The 21,732-nt window shown below is 40.6% G+C and overlaps 1 protein-coding gene across 1 annotated transcript in view; it reads right to left on the bottom strand.

The window, feature by feature from the left end:
• Positions 1–21,732, bottom strand: part of LOC311247498 (X-linked retinitis pigmentosa GTPase regulator-like) — a gene marked incomplete at both ends in the record, with an annotated part of 30,478 nt that overhangs the window by 3,594 nt on the left and 5,152 nt on the right. The window contains 2 exons of the mRNA XM_084338541.1: positions 4,434–4,682; positions 20,986–21,078. Of these exons, the coding sequence (XP_084194667.1) occupies positions 4,434–4,682; positions 20,986–21,078 (342 nt within the window). The remainder of the gene's footprint in view (positions 1–4,433; positions 4,683–20,985; positions 21,079–21,732) is intronic.

The following is a 21,732-nucleotide window of genomic DNA, read 5'->3' on the forward strand; positions in this document are numbered from 1 at the left end:
CTCCCACGCGTTACTCCTCACCACTGAGAGATCGAGCTGCGCAGGTGAAAAGATGCGACTGCTGTTACCTCAAGTACCGGAGGGGACTTGTGCTATGTATGACTTAGTCCACATTGCAGCCGGCTTGTGGGAGGCAAGAAACAGCGTTCGTGACAGGGGAGGGTTGAATTGGGATGGGAGAAAATATAGAAAAATGGGAGAAAAAGTGGATAAAAAAAATATATATATATATCACAAGTATTAAACAAAAAGATTTTTTAGTTTTTTTTTCTTTCTCAAAAATGTCTGGGAGCCATATGCTGTCACCAGAAGAGCCATATATGGCTCGCGAGCCATAGGTTCCCGACCCCTGCACTAGATGTTAAAGGTGCTATATATAACATTCAGCCACTAGATGTTAAAGGTGCTATAGATAACATTCAGCCACTAGATGTTAAAGGTGCTATATATAACATTCAGCCACTAGATGTTAAAGGTGCTATATATAACATTCAGCCACTAGATGTTAAAGGTGCTATAGATAACATTCAGCCACTAGATGTTAAAGGTGCTATATAGATAACATTCATCCACTAGATGTTAAAGGTGCTATAGATAACATTCAGCCACTAGATGTTAAAGGTGCTATATATAACATTCAGCCACTAGATGTTAAAGGTGCTATATATAACATTCATCCACTAGATGTTAAAGCTGCTATATATAACATTCAGCCACTAGATGTTAAAGGTGCTATATAGATAACATTCAGCCACTAGATATTAAAGGTGCTATATAGATAACATTCAGCCACTAGATATTAAAGGTGCTATATATAACATTCAGCCACTAGATGTTAAAGGTGCTATAGATAACATTCAGCCACTAGATGTTAAAGGTGCTATAGATAACATTCAGCCACTAGATGTTAAATGTGCTATAGATAACATTCAGCCACTAGATATTAAAGGTGCTATAGAGATAACATTCATCCACTAGATGTTAAAGGTGCTATAGGTAACATTCAGCCACTAGATGTTAAAGGTGCTGTAGATAACATTCAGCCACTAGATGTTAAATGTGCTATAGATAACATTCAGCCACTAGATGTTAAAGGTGCTATATATAACATTCAGCCACTAGATGTTAAAGGTGCTATAGACAACATTCAGCCACTAGATGTTAAAGGTGCTATAGACAACATTCAGCCACTAGATGTTAAAGGTGCTATAGATAACATTCAGCCACTAGATGTTAAAGGTGCTATATAGATAACATTCAGCCACTAGATATTAAAGGTGCTATAGATAACATTCAGCCACTAGATGTTAAAGGTGCTATAGATAACATTCAGCCACTAGATGTTAAAGGTGCTATAGATAACATTCAGCCACTAGATATTAAAGGTGCTATATATAACATTCAGCCACTAGATGTTAAAGGTGCTATAGACAACATTCAGCCACTAGATGTTAAAGGTGCTATAGATAACATTCAGCCACTAGATGTTAAAGGTGCTATAGATAACATTCAGCCACTAGATGGTGATATAGATAACATTCAGCCACTAGATGTTAAAGGTGCTATAGATAACATTCAGCCACTAGATGTTAAAGGTGCTGTAGATAACATTCAGCTACTAGATGTTAAAGGTGCTATAGATAACATTCAGCCACTAGATATTAAAGGTGCTATAGATAACATTCAGCCACTAGATGTTAAAGGTGCTATATAGATAACATTCAGCCACTAGATATTAAAGGTGCTATAGATAACATTCAGCCACTAGATCAGGGCTATTCAACTAAATTGTTCAGGGGGCCACATTGTCAGAAACCCAAGGGGCCAGGGGCCGGCCTGCCACGGCGCCTCCCCGTACTATGAATATATGTACACTTGACACAACACGCAACCACATTTTCACAACTTTTATTTAAAGGGGAACTATTTTACTATTTCTTTCACTATTTGGGCACTTTTACACAATTCCTGTGGGTTTATGGAACACCTCTGTAATTTTTTTTTTTTAATTCATTGTTTTGTATTTCTAATCAAGTACTCAAAAACACGTTTTGAGCCTGGGCTCCAACCACTGTGGGAACTGTGTGGAAACTCAGCTGATTATCATGCAGCAGTGTCTCTCTGACATCACAAATCAGCACATTTTCAGATGACTCAGTTCAGTGAGGGTGAATATTGTGAGAGGAGAATTGGAAGAATGCGCCAATATGAGAATTAGAGACATAGATCATATTAATATAAGTCCACATAGCTAGGAAACAATGCTAAACACTGAAAAAGGCCATTTATAAGATCCCCTTTAACTACATTGCAAAAGTAGTATACTTTTCATTTATGTGCAACAACTGCAACATCTCCTCTTCAACATTTCAATATAAAAATAAAATAAAAAACAAACAAGTGCATTGTAGAGGCAGAAACCGACTTGGTGGATTATATACTATTATATTATTATTATATATATATATTGTGTTATATATATATATATATTATATTATTATTGTGTATATATATTACATTATGTATATATTGGAACCATGCACTGTTTGGACAATGTTTGGACACTAGGGGGCTCACCACCCAATATAACCCACTAGGTGATTAGCCTTGAGCCATGCACCTGCTGAGGACTTACTTTCAAACACTGTTATACTGTTGGCACGGAGCAACTGACAACTGTTCTGTCAAACCTTTAATTCATTATCACTTTCATTTGGACAACAATAAACCCTGTACACCGTAAGAGAAGCAACTGTGGACATTCAACTCATTAACATCAACAACTTTGGTACAGTGTAAAAAAGGCAATAGCGGGTGCATCGTGGACGACTATCAGCACACAGGAATGACAGTCGGCCACTATAAAGTTTGAAACTACCCTCACGACAGAAGGACGCGATTGAAAAAGAGGAAAAAATATCCTCGTGAAAGAAGGACGTGCTATGTGAGTATAAAGTTGGATCACCTCCCTCACAAGGACAAGCAGAGGTAAGAAGATTTTAAATAAAACCTCCTCTAATGAAGAACTGGATAACGGATAGCGCTGCTGTATTTATGAATGGAACCAACTCAGGACATTACTACTGTGTGCGCTTCCTTGCGAACGCTGGGGAGCATTCTAGCGTCGGACTAATTAAAATGTGATACTGTGGATAATAGAACGGAACGGACTATGCGCCGTATCGATGTGGAACCGTCACAATTATTATTGTCTGGGCGTGTGGAAAATGGACATTAGTGTAACGCAATAGACTGTCTGATTTAAATTCCGACATATATAGCAGTGGACAAATACTATGTTACTGCAGAGCATTCATCAGCGGGAAGAAAGTAAACCCACTTTGAAGGCTCTGACGTCACATCACTTCGCCGTTCGATTATAACATTTAAAGTTACAATTCGTTATATGTAAAGAATAAAATAAATACAATAACGGAATGTCTGAAATAACGGAAAAGGATGGAGCTGTTGAACCAGCCCAGGAAGGCCAATTCCACGAGACAAGTGAAAATGGAGCAACAGGCCCTGTGGAGCAAGAGCCTGATTGTAGACCTAAAAGGGATAAAAGGCTCACAAAAAAGGCCCTCCTAATTCATATATCCCAACTCCAAAAGACAAGAACCAAAGGGATTAAAACACTGACTATAAAAAGGAATGCAATGGAAGAATTAATGATTGATCATGGAAATGTGTTGCTTGTTAAAGACAATTTTGATGCATTCCGAGCCATTGAAAAATAAGTTATAAACAATCACGCAACCATTCAGGATCTCATTGACGAGGAGGATAAAGTACAAGACAACCTAGGTTGGCACTCAAAAATGGATCCTTTTAGCAGATTCCATGATATCGTAACAACTTACATGTGCGAGGTTGCCACCCGTTCCCAGCAGCAAGAAAAGGCACCAACCAGTTACAGAAGTAGCAAAAGGGGTCCAAGCAGTCGTATAAGTGGTGTGAGCTCAACAACTTCATCTATGTTTAAAAGGACTCAAGCTGAAAAAGCTGCCGCGATGGCACGTCTTGCCAATTTAAAGAAAAAAAATGACTGGGATTTGAAGCACGAATTGGAAGCCAAAAGTCATGAATTGGAAGCCAAACAAGCAGCAATAAGTCATGAATTGGAAAACAGACAAGCAGCCCTAAATACCTTACAAGAGGAGCTTGAGATGAAAACTGTCATTGACGCTGCAGATGCAACATTAAGAACACTATCAAATAGTGAGGAACAAGAGCGTGGTCAAGACAATGAGGCATGTTCAAATAAACACCATGACAATGGAAGAATGAAAGATAAACTGTATAAGCTACATGATGAAGGCAAGGAGGAGGACAGTGATGAAGGAGAGGAGGACAGTGATGAAGACGAGGAGGAGGACAGTGATGAAGACGAGGAGGAGGACAGTGATAAAGAAGAGGTAGAAGAGGTGGACCAGTGGCCAAGCCATACTGCTGCAAGCCATAAGACAAGATGTGCTGCCCCTGCTGGTCGAAGCCGGCATGTGCTGCCAACAACCTCTCATACTCAAGCCCCTCAGTCTCACACTGATCAACACCAAACAAGCCATAAGACAAGATGTGCTGCCCCTGCTGGTCGAAGCCGGCATGTGCTGCCAACAACCTCTCATACTCAAGCCCCTCAGTCTCACACTGATCAACACCAAACAAGCGAAAGCAGCAACCTGGCAAAGGTGATGAGGAAACAGAATAAAATAACTGAAATACTAATAAAAGAACAACGTCATTCATTACTTCCTACCAGCCAGATACCCATGTTTAAAGGAGATCCACTACAATACCTGTCATTCATCCGAGTCTTTGAGCATTCAATTGAAGAAAAAACTGACAACTACAAAGACCGCCTTTTCTTCCTTGAACAGTTTACCGAAGGCCAGGCAAAAGAGCTTGTAAGAAGTTGTCGGTATACAAACCACAAGAAGGGTTATAACGAAGCTAAAAGACTGCTTGAAGAAAACTTCGGAAATCAACTCCTAATCGCAGCGGCTTGTATGGAGAAAGTTTCCAAGTGGACTGCTATTAAAAGTGAGGACAAAAGAGCACTGCATGCCTACTCAATTGCTCTCCGTGGATGTCTAAATACAATGCAAGACATTGAATTTTTGGAAGAGATGAGCACCCCATCACAAATGAAGCTGGTGATCCTAAAATTACCATACAGACTCAGGGAGAGGTGGCGAGCTACTGCTTACGATTTTTATGAACGTAATAAAAAAAGAGCAAAGTTTCCCGAGCTTGTTGTCTTCATAGAGCGACAGGCTAGAATGGCAACAGATCCTCTTTTTGGGGACATACAAGACCCTGCACCCAAAAAGGAACAAAGAGGAAGCAAACCATTCAATGCAAGGTTCAACCTGGACTATCAGCGAAGTAGCTTTGCAACTACTGCAACCCCGGTTTTCCATGACGAACGGAAGCCCTACAAAGGTTCAAGGATAACCGTGCGCAGACCGTGTGTATTCTGTGAAGGAGAACATGCAGATGAAACATGTAAAATGAACAAAAGACCTCACAAGGAGAAAATTGAATGCTTGATGTCTAAAGGAATATGCTTCAGCTGTTTGAATAAGGGACATAGAAGCAAAGATTGTCCCAGCAGATTGAAATGTAATGTGTGTTCCCAAAAACATCCAACAATTCTGCACATGTATAAGGGTGAAGGACAAAAGACGGGTGAAACAAGTATGTCAATCAACAATGGCATGGTTTCTCTGAAAGCCCATGGCATTACCGGGGCCGGTGATGGCATTACCGGGGCCGGTGATGGCCAAACACTTGCAATCATACCAGTACAGGTAAAAATGTCCAACTCAACTAAAGTCATCCAAACGTATGCTTTCATGGATTCGGGGAGTACAGCATGTTTTTGTACTGAAGCATTGAGACGGCAGTTGAATACAAAGGTAAAGAAAACACGAATCCTGTTGAGAACTATGGGCCAAGAGCAAGCTGTTGACACTTCATTTGTCCCTGCTGGTCGACTTGAAGTAAGCAACATAGAATGTTCGGATTTCTATGAGCTACCAAAACTGTACATCCAAGACGAAATCCCTGTAACCAAGGATCATATACCTACACAAGCTGCACTAGAAAGGTGGGACTACTTGAAGGAGATTCACCTGAAAGAAGTTGATGTGCCTGTTGGACTGCTTATAGGAACCAATGCGCCACAACTAATGGAACCGTGGAAAGTCATTAACAGCCAGAGGGAAGGACCTTATGCTGTTAAAACAGTCCTAGGATGGATAGTGAATGGTACACTAAACACTGATGATGGGGTTGGACTGCACTCATCTGTCACCTCTAATCGGATTTCAGTAACGGACTTAAACGACCTTCTCATGGAACAATACAACCATGATTTCCCAGAAAGGAAATATGAGGAAAAGAAGGAAATGTCTGTTGAAGACAAAAGATTTGTAGAAATTATGTCGAACTCTGCTGTGAAAAGAGATGGACATTACCAGCTTGCACTTCCATTCAAGCAAAGGGAAACCAGAATGCCAAACAATCGCCATCTAGCAGAACAAAGAACGATGTCACTAAAGAGAAAGTTCCACCGGAATCCAGCTTTCCACGAGGAGTACAGAACATTTATGGAAGGCGTAATACAGAAAGGTCATGCTGAGCTTGTGCCACAAGAAGAGCTCAAGGCTGACAGTGGAAAGGTATGGTACATACCACACCATGGGGTTCGCCACCCAAGGAAGGACTCACTTCGTGTTGTTTTTGATTGCTCTGCCTCACTACAAGGAACTTCCCTGAATGACAATCTGATCCAAGGTCCCAACCTTACTAACACGTTTCTTGGCGTTTTGATGCGGTTCAGGCAAGAACCAGTTGCTTTCATGGCTGATGTGGAAGGAATGTTCCATCAAGTCAAGGTTGCACCCTCAGACCGCGACTACCTTCGCTTCCTATGGTGGGCTGGTGGGGACATATCTAAACCCTTAGCTGAATTCAGGATGACGGTGCACCTGTTCGGTGCTACATCCTCATCCAGCTGTGCCAGTTACGCCCTACTGAAATCTGCAGAGGACAACACGGAAGCATTCTCAGCCGAAGCAGTTGACACTGTTCGACACAACTTCTACGTGGATGATTGTTTAAAGTCTGTTTCCACAGAGGAAGAGGCCGTGAGACTTTGTGCAGAGCTAAAAAACGTATGTGCAAAAGGAGGGTTCAACTTAACCAAGTGGATAAGTAACAGCAGAACTGTGTTGGCTTCAATTCCTGAACAGGAAAGAGCCAAGGAAGTGAAGACCCTGGATTTGGAGAAACAAACTCTTCCCATCGAAAGAGCGCTTGGAATACAGTGGTGCGTGGAAGAAGACACCATCAAGTTCCAAGTCAGCCTGAAACCCAAACCGGAGACTAGACGAGGTATTCTTTCCATTGTAGCCTCAGTCTATGATCCGCTTGGGTTTCTTGCCCCCTTTGTTTTTAAAGCTAAACACATGTTACAACAACTGTGCAAGCATCATAGCGGATGGGATCAGGAAATTCCAGAGGCCATCAGAAAGCCATGGCAGAAATGGTTGATGGGTTTGAAGCAGATGGAAGACTTCAGTATCCCACGGTGTGTCAAACCCAAACAATTCGGGTCGATCCAATTTGCACAGTTACACCTCTTTTGTGATGCAAGTGAGATGGGGTATGGTGTCGTCGCCTACCTGAAGATGTCAAACAAAAATTATGATGCGCACACAGCCTTCATAATGGGAAAGGCGAGGGTGGCACCTCTCAAGCAAATAACGATCCCTAGGATGGAGCTTACTGCAGCAGCCCTTGCTGTACGCATTGACCGAATGTTGACGACTGAGCTCAAAATCCCTCTTGAAAGTTCCATGTTCTGGACAGACAGTACGACGGTACTAAAATATATAAAAAATGAAAACCAAAGGTTTCACACCTTTGTGGCCAATCGGGTGAGCGCCATCCGAGAAGCAACAGATGTATCGCAGTGGAGGTACATAAGCACCAAATTGAACCCGGCAGACCACGCTTCTCGCGGTCTCCATGCTGAGGCGTTCTTAAAGTGCGACATTTGGTGCAATGGTCCAGTTTTCTTGAACCAACCTGAAAAGGAATGGCCGAAACAGCCTGACCGAATTGCCGTCGACAATCCCGATGACCCTGAAGTAAGGAAGGAAAAGGTCACCGTGAACGCAATCAATGAACACGGACAAGAGGCAACAAGCAAAATGATACTTCATTTTTCAGATTGGGGTAAACTAAAGAGAGCAACGTCGTGGTTTCTGCACTTGAAAAGCATCTTGTTACAATTGAGCAAAAAGCGAAAGGAAGTGCTTACCATTGTGCAAGCACAACTGAAGGATGTGGACAAGCAAAAACAGATGGTTGAGGCTGAGATGACAAGGTTCAAAGAGACGATGACTGTTATCACACTCACCATTGAGGATCTGGAAGAGGCGGAAGTAGCTATAATACTCTTCTGTCAGAAGCAAAGCTTTTTGGAGGAACTGACAGCACTGCAAGCCAATGGTTCTGTCAAGAAGAACAGTTCACTGTACAGACTAGATCCAGTCCTTGAAAATGGTATCTTGAGAATTGGGGGACGATTGAACAAAATGGCAATGCCAGAAGAAACGAAACACCCAGTAATTCTTCCCAAGAATCACCATGTCTCCCATATCATTCTCCGAAGTATCCATAACAAGGTTGGTCACAGCGGCAGAAACCACATGTTGTCAAGATTGAGGCAAAAGTACTGGATTCCCTCAGCCAACGCTCTGGCAAGAAGGGTCATATCTGATTGTACTGTATGCCGACGTTTACTCGCTACAGGTGGAGAGCAAAAGATGGCAGATTTACCCAAAGACAGGTTGATACCAGATTTGCCACCATTCTCGCATGTGGGGGTCGACTACTTTGGGCCGATTGAAGTAAAAAGAGGAAGGACTACGCAGAAAAGATATGGAGTAATTTTTACGTGCCTCGCCAGCCGAGCGATACATTTAGAAGTGGCTCATTCGTTGGATACGGATTCTTGTATTAACGCATTCCGACGTTTCATCAGTGGGGGGGCCAAGTGATTGGAATAAGGTCTGACAATGGGACCAACCTTGTCTCAACAGAAAAGGAGCTAAAGAAAGCCTTGAAGGAGTGGAATCATGTTCAAATAACACAAGCCCTACAGCAAAGGAATGTGAAATGGACTTTTAATCCCCCGTATGGAGCCCATCATGGTGGGATATGGGAGAGATTAATCCGTCTGGTCAAGAAAACCCTATTATCAGTCACTAAGCAACAAGCTCTTGATGATGAAGCGCTCTCCACTATCATGTGTGAGGTGGAAGCCATTTTGAACAGTCGCCCGCTGACAAATGTCTCAAATGACCTGAATGATTTGGAAGCTCTTACTCCTAACCATCTTCTTCAGCTTAAGGTCCAGCCTGTTCTGCCACCTGGTGTGTTCAACCCAGATGACCTGTACGCTAGGCGCCGTTGGAGGCAAGTTCAGTACATCTCGGATCTGTTCTGGACCAGATGGGTGAAGGAATACCTTCCACTTCTCCAAGAAAGGCAGCGATGGAATAGAACCAGGAGGAACTTCACAAAAGGGGACATCGTTCTGATCATAGACTCCAATGCACCCCGTGGGTCCTGGGTCATGGCAAGAGTCCTGGAGACACGCCCTGGATCCAGAGGATTGGTGCGCAGCGTGCTCCTACAAACCAGAACTAACACGTTGGAACGACCGATCAGTAAGCTATGCTTACTGGTCCCTGCCTCAGAATAAGGCATGGACTTTGAATAGACATTGGCTGTATGCCTGTCGGAGCTATGGCTCTGTTTGTTAAAAAAAAAAAAAAAAAAAAAACTGTTACAGTACTTGACTCACTAACTGATTTGTTCTTCCCATGCTCAGGGACGACAGGTGAAAACCACAGGACCCTGTCAAGTTTCTTTATGCTTAGCATTGTGACTTCATATTGTTTATTCTTGAGGACGTTAGCATTGGCTGTAGGTTGTGTCGGCTTCTTTGCCTCTCATATGATTTTGAAATTGTGTTTGGTACACATTTAAGGGGCCGGTGTGTAGAGGCAGAAACCGACTTGGTGGATTATATACTATTATATTATTATTATATATATATTGTGTTATATATATATATATATTATATTATTATTGTGTATATATATTACATTATGTATATATTGGAACCATGCACTGTTTGGACAATGTTTGGACACTAGGGGGCTCACCACCCAATATAACCCACTAGGTGATTAGCCTTGAGCCATGCACCTGCTGAGAACTTACTTTCAAACACTGTTATACTATTGGCACGGAGCAACTGACAACTGTTCTGTCAAACCTTTAATTCATTATCACTTTCATTTGGACAACAATAAACCCTGTACACCGTAAGAGAAGCAACTGTGGACATTCAACTCATTAACATCAACAACTTTGGTACAGTGTAAAAAAGGCAATAGCGGGTGCATCGTGGACGACTATCAGCACACAGGAATGACAGTCGGCCACTATATGCATGATGTGCATATGAACATTCTAACATCAACACTTGAACAAAAAAACACATTTATAGTGCAGCTGAGCTTATGAAAAAGTGCTTCATGTCTTTGCAACAACAGCAAATCACAGCATCTTATTAGCACTTATTGTCGACTCTTAACTCTCAAACATCAGGGGGGTGGCGGGCAGACAGGCCTAGCCTACATACACACATCTAATGAGAGCGATTGCACTTCTTTGACTGGGCAATGGCAGAGAAAGAGGGTTCATAGGAAGTGAGGGCTACCCGCAAACAGTGATGCAAATGCTCATTTGTCAAGGAGGCATGGTTGCTTGTTTTAATGGCATTCATGTGAGAGAAACTGGATTCACAGGTGTATGTTGAGCCAAACATTGTTAGCACAGATATTGCCAGCGTTTTTATTTTGGGGAATGTCTTGACATGAATACACTTTATCCAAAATGTTGTGGTGGATTCATTCTCAAGTGCCTGCTTCAGAGCAGATGATGCTTGCATGTCAATTATTTCAAGTTGCAGGAGACCTTCATCAATGTGAAGTGATGCAAGGAACTCTTGTCCTTTTGTGGAAATAGCAGCTACATTGGCAAATGGGTTGCTCACAAAATGCATCAATTATCTATTATGTCAAATTCATCAAATCAACTTGCAAAGTTTTCCCTCAATTTATCAATGAAATCTGTCATTAATTGAGTGACTTTTGGCTCAATTGTGCGTGTTAACGTTGACATGAAAAAAAAATAAAGTAAAAAAAAATAAAATAATAAAAAATATTTAAAAAAAATATATTTATTTTATTTTTTTGTATTATCATGTAATCTTTGGCGGGCCGGTCAGAATCATCCCGCGGGCCGGATCTGGCCCGCGGGCCGCCAGTTGAATAGCCCTGCACTAGATGTTAAAGGTGCTATAGATAACATTCAGCCACTAGATGTTAAAGGTGCTATAGATAACATTCAGCCACTAGATGTTAAAGGTGCTATATATAACATTCAGCCACTAGATGTTAAAGGTGCTATATAGATAACATTCAGCCACTAGATATTAAAGGTGCTGTAGATAACATTCAGCCACTAGATGTTAAAGGTGCTATAGATAACATTCAGCCACTAGATGTTAAAGGTGCTGTAGATAACATTCAGCCACTAGATGTTAAAGGTGCTGTAGATAACATTCAGCCACTAGATGTTAAAGGTGCTGTAGATAACATTCAGCCACTAGATGTTAAAGGTGCTATAGATAACATTCAGCCACTAGATGGTGCTATAGATAACATTCAGCCACTAGATGTTAAAGGTGCTATAGATAACATTCAGCCACTAGATGTTAAAGGTGCTATAGATAACATTCAGCCACTAGATGTTAAAGGTGCTATAGATAACATTCAGGCACTAGATGTTAAAGGTGCTATAAATAACATTCAGCCACTAGATGTTAAAGGTGCTATATAGATAACATTCAGCCACTAGATGTTAAAGGTGCTATATATAACATTCAGCCACTAGATGTTAAAGGTGCTATAGATAACATTCAGCCACTAGATATTAAAGGTGCTATATAGATAACATTCAGCCACTAGATGTTAAAGGTGCTATAGATAACATTCAGCCACTAGATGTTAAAGGTGCTATAGATAACATTCAGCCACTAGATGTTAAAGGTGCTATAGATAACATTCAGCCACTAGATATTAAAGGTGCTATATATAACATTCAGCCACTAGATGTTAAAGGTGCTATAGATAACATTCAGCCACTAGATGTTAAAGGTGCTATAGATAACATTCAGCCACTAGATGTTAAAGGTGCTATATAGATAACATTCAGCCACTAGATGTTAAAGGTGCTATATATATAACATTCAGCCACTAGATGTTAAAGGTGCTATAGGTAACATTCAGCCACTAGATGTTAAAGGTGCTATAGATAACATTCAGCCACTAGATGTTAAAGGTGCTATAGATAACATTCAGCTACTAGATGTTAACGGTGCTATAGATAACATTCAGCCACTAGATGTTAAAGGTGCTGTAGATAACATTCAGCCACTAGATATTAAAGGTGCTATATAGATAACATTCAGCCACTAGATGTTAAAGGTGCTATATAGATAACATTCAGCCACTAGATGTTAAAGGTGCTGTAGATAACATTCAGCCACTAGATGTTAAAGGTGCTATAGATAACATTCAGCCACTAGATGTTAAAGGTGCTATAGATAACATTCAGCCACTAGATATTAAAGGTGCTATAGATAACATTCAGCCACTAGATGTTAAAGGTGCTATAGATAACATTCAGACACTAGATGTTAAAGGTGCTATAGATAACATTCAGCCACTAGATGTTAAAGGTGCTATAGATAACATTCAGCCACTAGATGTTAAAGGTGCTATAGATAACATTCAGGCACTAGATGTTAAAGGTGCTATAAATAACATTCAGCCACTAGATGTTAAAGGTGCTATATAGATAACATTCAGCCACTAGATGTTAAAGGTGCTATATATAACATTCAGCCACTAGATGTTAAAGGTGCTATAGATAACATTCAGCCACTAGATATTAAAGGTGCTATATAGATAACATTCAGCCACTAGATGTTAAAGGTGCTATAGATAACATTCAGCCACTAGATGTTAAAGGTGCTATAGATAACATTCAGCCACTAGATGGTAAAGGTGCTATAGATAACATTCAGCCACTAGATATTAAAGGTGCTATATATAACATTCAGCCACTAGATGTTAAAGGTGCTATAGATAACATTCAGCCACTAGATGTTAAAGGTGCTATAGATAACATTCAGCCACTAGATGTTAAAGGTGCTATATATAACATTCAGCCACTAGATATTAAATGTGCTATATAGATAACATTCAGCCACTAGATGTTAAAGGTGCTATATAGATAACATTCAGCCACTAGATATTAAAGGTGCTATAGATAACATTCAGCCACCAGATATTAAATGTGCTATATATAACATTCAGCCACTAGATGTTAAAGGTGCTATATAGATAACATTCAGCCACTAGATGTTAAAGGTGCTATATATAACATTCAGCCACTAGATGTTAAAGGTGCTATAGATAACATTCAGCCACTAGATATTAAAGGTGCTATAGATAACATTCAGCCACTAGATGTTAAAGGTGCTATAGATAACATTCAGCCACTAGATGTTAAAGGTGCTATATATATAACATTCAGCCACTAGATATTAAAGGTGCTATAGATAACATTCAGCCACTAGATGTTAAAGGTGCTATATAGATAACATTCAGCCACTAGATGTTAAAGGTGCTATAGGTAACATTCAGCCACTAGATGTTAAAGGTGCTATAGATAACATTCAGCCACTAGATGTTAAAGGTGCTATAGATAACATTCAGCCACTAGATGTTAAAGGTGCTATATATAACATTCAGCCACTAGATGTTAAAGGTGCTATAGATAACATTCAGCCACTAGATGTTAAAGGTGCTATAGATAACATTCAGCCACTAGATGTTAAAGGTGCTATAGATAACATTCAGCCACTAGATGTTAAAGGTGCTATATAGATAACATTCAGCCACTAGATATTAAAGGTGCTATATATAACATTCAGCCACTAGATGTTAAAGGTGCTATAGATAACATTCAGCCACTAGATGTTAAAGGTGCTATAGATAACATTCAGCCACTAGATGTTAAAGGTGCTATATATAACATTCAGCCACTAGATATTAAATGTGCTATATAGATAACATTCAGCCACTAGATGTTAAAAGTGCTATAGATAACATTCAGCCACTAGATGTTAAAGGTGCTATAGATAACATTCAGCCACCAGATATTAAAGGTGCTATATATAACATTCAGCCACTAGATATTAAATGTGCTATATAGATAACATTCAGCCACTAGATGTTAAAGGTGCTATATAGATAACATTCAGCCACTAGATATTAAAGGTGCTATAGATAACATTCAGCCACCAGATATTAAATGTGCTATATATAACATTCAGCCACTAGATGTTAAAGGTGCTATATAGATAACATTCAGCCACTAGATGTTAAAGGTGCTATATATAACATTCAGCCACTAGATGTTAAAGGTGCTATAGATAACATTCAGCCACTAGATGTTAAAGGTGCTATAGATAACATTCAGCCACTAGATGTTAAAGGTGCTATATATAACATCCAGCCACTAGATGTTAAAGGTGCTATAGATAACATTCAGCCACTAGATGTTAAAGGTGCTATATAGATAACATTCAGCCACTAGATCAGGGGTCCCCAAACTTTGTCCTGTGAGGGCCACATAACTGTTCCCTTCTCTGGTGGGGGCCGGGGTCAGTTTGTAACAGAAAAGGTGTGACGATCGCAGGGGTGCCTAAACGTAAACATTTATTGTTTTCCAGAAAGCCACACATAACCAAATATTAATAACCCTTTCCGGGATCTTCACATAAAAAAAAAGTCAGGAAATAAATAATAACACTACACATTAACTGCCACGGATTTTCAGCATCTTATACCATTCTCTGCCAGCACTGTAAGTCTATGGAGATGTTCACCTTCTTTGCAGGGCTATAACTTTTTAAATTGTATTGCTAAATTGACATTACTATGGCCCATTCAACATCGATTATCTATCGTTCAGGATGTAGGAACGTTTTACTTTTTCATTCACACATTCATACAAAAATACCGTCTAGAATATAAACATGTTTTTATCGTTTTCTGCAGTAATTCCTAGAACGTGAGATATAGGCATAAATGCATATATACATTATCAAATGCCGTTTGTTGCCGATCGACGCTATATTAAAAATTTCAACTGTACATGGTCCTAAACGTTATGACTGATCATGCACGGGTGAACAGAGGGGGGGGGGGGGGTCGTTTATAATTCCGTGATTGTCGTTAAATGATTTATGTAGTATGGGTGATATATAGATCGGAGCAGTTTGCATTGATAATAATAAACAAAAACGCTGAAAGTCACGGCAGCCTCCTCTTACCGTTGGGCGATGATACTGGAGCAAACAGATCCCAGTTATTCGATGGGGATCGAGGCGATCCATTTCCGGTTTGTATAATACTAATACACGCCCAAATCATGTCGATTATTGAGTTATGGCAGCGATCCATATCCACGGTGTGTGGCTAGAGTCCTGCGATGATATGCGAGTGGCCGGACGGATTTAGGAGACGCACCGATATCCAACCGGCATTTCCGGTTTGGCAACTCGCCGATCATACACCAGGTGGCAGTATTGAAGCGTTGCAGAGTTGTGCCGAGTCCCACAGCATCAGACAAGGCTCCGTGAGTGAAATATGAATACCATGGCGAAAATATGAAATATGATCAAAATAACGTCGTACGCCGTGGATTGGCAAAATTCGCATGAACTTGAAATACGTTGTACAACGTGAATGGCGCACAAAGTGTTAATGAAATAAATAACACTATTTATGAAATAAATATACAGTACCTACAGGCCACATAGCTCTAGCTCTGTACTATTTAAAAGCACAGTGATTGATTGATTGAATTGATTGATTGAAAACTTTATTAACAGATTGCAGAATGGGTACAATACAGTACAGCTCAATACACACAATTGTTAAGGGGATGCAGACCAGAGAAAGACTTTCGTTTTGTTTACATCAGGGTCCCCCATTTTCAATTCATCAGGACATATATGACATACATGACATACAGATAGACAGTACTGCTACATCTATACATTTATGACATACCAGATTTACAAATACAGTACTGTTTGTGATACAAAAAGAGTCTAAAAAGAGAGTATATACATTTGATATAGAAACTGTACATTGGAGGAGGTTGGGTAGGTGGGGTGGGGGGGGGACTGTACATTGGAGGTGGTTGGGTAGGTGGGGTGGGGTTGGGTAGACAGGGTGGGGGAAACTGTACAACAGTGCAGGACACACTCAAAGGTTATCGCACCTCAGAGATGGCAGTGGACATGTATGACAGGACAAAGGCCCTATGTAAGGGCCTTGGGATTGAGGAACATACTACAAGCCAAAGGAGGAAGCAGAAAAGGATGGACAAGTATGTAGTTGAGTCATCTTGTGGCACAAGCTCAGACCTCAGCTCAGGAGATCAGCTGAGACAGAGACTGTTCTATCCAGTCCTCGACAGCATGCTGCAAGAGCTTGAGAGCAGGTTCTCATGAGTTGGAGAACAACTTATGAGAGGCATACAGGCATGTTATCCAGCCTCAGACCAGTTTCTCTCAGTGGAATTGCTGCAACCCCTCGCCACCCATTACAATATCCAACTACTGCCAGAGAAGATCACAGTTGCAAAGTGTTTCATGGCCAGCACAGGCAGAGATGCAGTCCCTACTATCCAAAGTGTATTTTCCTTCCTGGATGATAATAATAATAATAATAATGCATTTGATTTATAATGCGCCTTTCAGGACACTAAAAAAAAATCCACAAATCGGTGAATGAAGAAATTATAGGATCAAATGAAAACTACTACTTACTAAAAATGGATGTTTAAAAGTACTAAAAACCAACAAAAAATATCAAACACTAACAAACATTCAGCACAGACAATGGGGATGCTGCCATCTAAATTGGGCCCGGCCAAATAAATAATACTTTTATTCTGCACATTTCTAAAACCTCTGTGGATGTATTATTAAAGAAATTATAATAAAAGAAGATAACTTTACATTTATCTATAGCACCTTTAAATTATAAATTCATTAATCAATAATTATTTGGGGGGAAAAGCAATACTTTTATTCTGCACCTTTCAAAAAGCTCAGGTTCAGTTATTTTTTACTCTACATAAAGATGTTATCTATAGGCAGGGGTTCTCAACCTTTCTGCTGCCAAGGCACCCCTGTGTTCAATAAAATATTCCAGGGCACCCCTACATACGATAAAGACTTTCCCGGTCCTGTCTTTTTTGCTACAATGATGATACAATGACTCTTTATTTGCCGTGCTGTCGTTGAGATGTTTTGTTGTTTGTTTGTCTTTGTTGCTTGTTGGTGAATCTGCAAATATGAATTGCCCCACGCGGGATCAATAAAGTTGTCTGAATCTGATGACAAAAGTTTTTTTTTAAATACAGAAAAGGATCACTAAAGTGCTATCTGTTGCAGCTGCACTGTTCTCCATAAAAATAGCATATTTGGATAAGTTTGACAATTTCTCAAAAACAGAAAATCATGTATTTTTTTTAAATACAGAAAAGGATCACCAAGTTACCATTTCTCAAAAAATATAAATAAATACAGAAAATAAGCACTTGTTCACTCAGTGGACATTTCTAGCTCAATGCGAGGTCCGCTGCTGCTGGCTAATGATACGGTCAATACGCAGGGAGATCTTTGACAAGGCAACACGCATGTCATCATCAAGGCTCAACTTGGCCCTATATTTTGTTTTCAGAGCTGTCATGGATGAAAAGCCAGCTTCACACAGATATGTGGTGCTGAATGGTATCAACACCTTAACTGCAGCATCATGAGATACTTGGTACTCAGCACCACACTCTGAAACTAGCTCTCCAGGTGGTATCAGATGAGATTTCAATGAGTTCTTCCAAGAGTTTGGATGGAGATGTGTCAGGAAGTTTTGTCTCAATGTTGTCTGTAAAGTATTTTTTTATCCAGAGTAACTTGGTGATACTTTTCTGTGTTTTATTAAATAATGATTTTCAGATTTTTAGAAATGGTCAAACGTATCCAAATATGGTATTTTCATGGAAAACAGTGCAGCTGCAACAGATAGCACTTTAGGGATAATTTTCTGTAATCCAAAAAGAATTTGGATTCACTATAAAGTGCCTGTTCACTATAAAGTGCCACGTTTTGATATATTGAGCTTTAAACTTTAAGTAAATTTTTTGGAACACGCAACCTAAAACACCTTCCTCCCCCAAACCGTTCCTGCAATTGTTTTATGTTGCATGATGATCATGGATACATTTATGTATTGTATTTTTTATGTGTAAATATCAACATAATCTGTTTGTCCACCCTCAGTACATTTACTATCAATATAATATAGTAGTCTGACTTCATCATCTTTTCAAACGCACACACAGAAGGGAGAATGCCCCCCCCCCCCCCTCCTCCCCAGTCCTCCTTCCCAGTCCCCACTCTGCTGTTCTCTGTCGCTCTGAACAGGGCTTTAGCTTGTTGTTAGCTTATGGTAACGGGACATTAATTCCGGTCTTAAACACGACGTGGTCATAAAGGAATGTCAAGGATTGCAAAGCATGTTATATGCATTTGACCCGTTGCGGAATAAAACAGCAGGGATTTGTTTTGGGTCGCAAAAACACTACCCTTTCTGTGTTTCAATGTCCGCGTTCCAGATCCAGACGCTACTAGTACTGCTGAGCTGAGAGACGCTACTCTGCTCACTGCTCAGCCTGCCTGAGATGCATCCTATTGGCTGTGTGCTGGAGCGGATATGAGTCACGACACCACGGATTTTCAAAATAAGAGTATCATAATGACCTTAATGTTGCTAGCTTTCGGAGCCTAGTTATTATAGCTGGAGCTGCGCGTGGGCATAAATGAGACCCGCTATAGGATTTTCAAAATAAGACTGTTGTCATTCTATATTTTTAAAGAACATTGCCAGGCATCTCGCGGAACCCCTGACAGCTCTCCGCGGAACCCGTGTGCCGCGGAACCCCTGTTGAGAACCGCTGATCTATAGCACCTTTAATTTCTTCCATATCACCCGTTCCTTTAGCACACGCGTTATACTCCCTTCTGAGACACAGACTTTGCTTTGGATACAATGAGTCACTGGATTACTATTATCCTCAACTCTCATCCAGAGCGGTTCCCTCCTGCTCTGGATTAGGACAGATTACAGGACCCTCCAGATTGGGATTACCGTAGTAATACATCTAGGCTCTTCCTCTTTATGGGGGGGGGTGGGGGGGGGGGTGACATACTAAAGAAGCTACTCACCAAGGTAAAACAACCTGACATCACATTACTCCCCAGTGTGATCTCTCACAGTGTGCTTTTCTTTTATATTGTGATATTGATATATAATCCTATTCTATAATCCTATAGGACTCTCTGAGTCCTGCATTATTATATTGCACCTGATTGGATAAATAACACGCGGGTGCTCTAGTGCGACATCTAGTGGCTGAATGTTATCTATAGCACCTTTAACATCTAGTGGCTGAATGTTATTTATAGCACATTTAACATCTAGTGGCTGAATGTTATCTATAGCACCTTTAACATCTAGTGGCTGAATGTTATTTATAGCACATTTAACATCTAGTGGCTGAATGTTATCTATAGCACCATCTAGTGGCTGAATGTTATCTATAGCACCTTTAACATCTAGTGCCTGAATGTTATCTATAGCACCTTTAACATCTAGTGGCTGAATGTTATCTATAGCACCTTTAACATCTAGTGGCTGAATGTTATCTATAGCACATTTAACATCTAGTGGCTGAATGTTATCTATAGCACCATCTAGTGGCTGAATGTTATCTATAGCACCTTTAATATCTAGTGGCTGAATGTTACCTATAGCACCTTTAACATCTAGTGGCTGAATGTTATATATAGCACCTTTAACATCTAGTGGCTGAATGTTACCTATAGCACCTTTAACATCTAGTGGCTGAATGTTATCTATAGCACCTTTAACATCTAGTGTCTGAATGTTATCTATAGCACCTTTAACATCTAGTGGCTGAATGTTATCTATAGCACCTTTAACATCTAGTGGCTGAATGTTATCTATAGCACATTTAACATCTAGTGGCTGAATGTTATCTATAGCACCATCTAGTGGCTGAATGTTATCTATAGCACCATCTAGTGGCTGAATGTTATTTATAGCACCTTTAACATCTAGTGGCTGATGTTATCTATAGCACCTTTAACATCTAGTGGCTGAATGTTATCTATAGCACCTTTAACATCTAGTGCTTTGCTATCGCTTTGCTTTGCTGTCGCAGCCCCTGAACTGTGGAACAGCATCCCCACCTCCATTAGGCTCCTCGCCCCTCGATAGATGCCTTCAAATTGAGGCTCAAAACCCACTTCTACCTACTAGCCTTTCCCGTTCACTGACTCATGCCCTGTTTTCCTATGTGTTTGCCTGTGTGCCCTCCCATACAACGGAGTGTGATTGTTGTCTATATGTATCTTGTGTATCTACCCTCTGTACAGCACTTTGGTTGACACGCGTCATGTGAAATGTGCTATATAATGGCTATATTATATAGTGGCTGAATGTTATCTAGATTTTTTTCATGGCCCCCATTTCAACACCTTTCTCATAGCACTGACATAACACAGAGTGGGGGGGAGAGAGTGGGGGGATGCTGGAGGTCAGGGGAGAGTGGGGGGTGGGGGCAGGGGAAAGAGGGGGGGACAGGGGGGGCTACTTCAAGACAGACCTTTCACACAGCTGGGCTTGTTGACGCTGGATTTGGACCCCAGACCCAACTGGCCCCAGTTATTGCTCCCGAACATGAAGAGCTTCCCGTTTTCTGTGGGAAAGAAAATACAGCTTAATGTTCCTATTGACTTCCAGTGTGGAAGCAGCACCTTAATGTTCCTATTGACTTCCAGTGTGGAAGCAGCACCTTAATGTTCCTATTGACTTCCAGTGTGGAAGCAGCACCTTAATGTTCCTATTGACTTCCAGTGTGGAAGCAGCACCTTAATGTTCCTATTGACTTCCAGTGTGGAAGCAGCACCTTAATGTTCCTATTGACTTCCAGTGTGGAAGCAGCACCTTAATGTTCCTATTGACTTCCAGTGTGGAAGCAGCACCTTAATGTTCCTATAGACTTCCAGTGTGGAAGCAGCACCTTAATGTTCCTATTGACTTCCAGTGTGGAAGTAGCACCTTAATGTTCCTATTGACTTCCAGTGTGGAAGCAGCACCTTAATGTTCCTATTGACTTCCAGTGTGGAAGCAGCACCTTAATGTTCCTATTGACTTCCAGTGTGGAAGCAGCACCTTAATGTTCCTATTGACTTCCAGTGTGGAAGCAGCACCTTAATGTTCCTATTGACTTCCAGTGTGGAAGCAGCACCTTAATGTTCCTATTGACTTCCAGTGTGGAAGCAGCACCTTAATGTTCCTATTGACTTCCAGTGTGGAAGCAGCACGTTGATGTTCCTATTGACTTCCAGTG

This window comes from Notolepis coatsorum, assembly GCF_963971535.1.
Source record: "Notolepis coatsorum genome assembly, contig: SCAFFOLD_637, whole genome shotgun sequence".
In the NCBI taxonomy this organism is placed as follows: Eukaryota; Metazoa; Chordata; class Actinopteri; order Aulopiformes; family Paralepididae; genus Notolepis; species Notolepis coatsorum.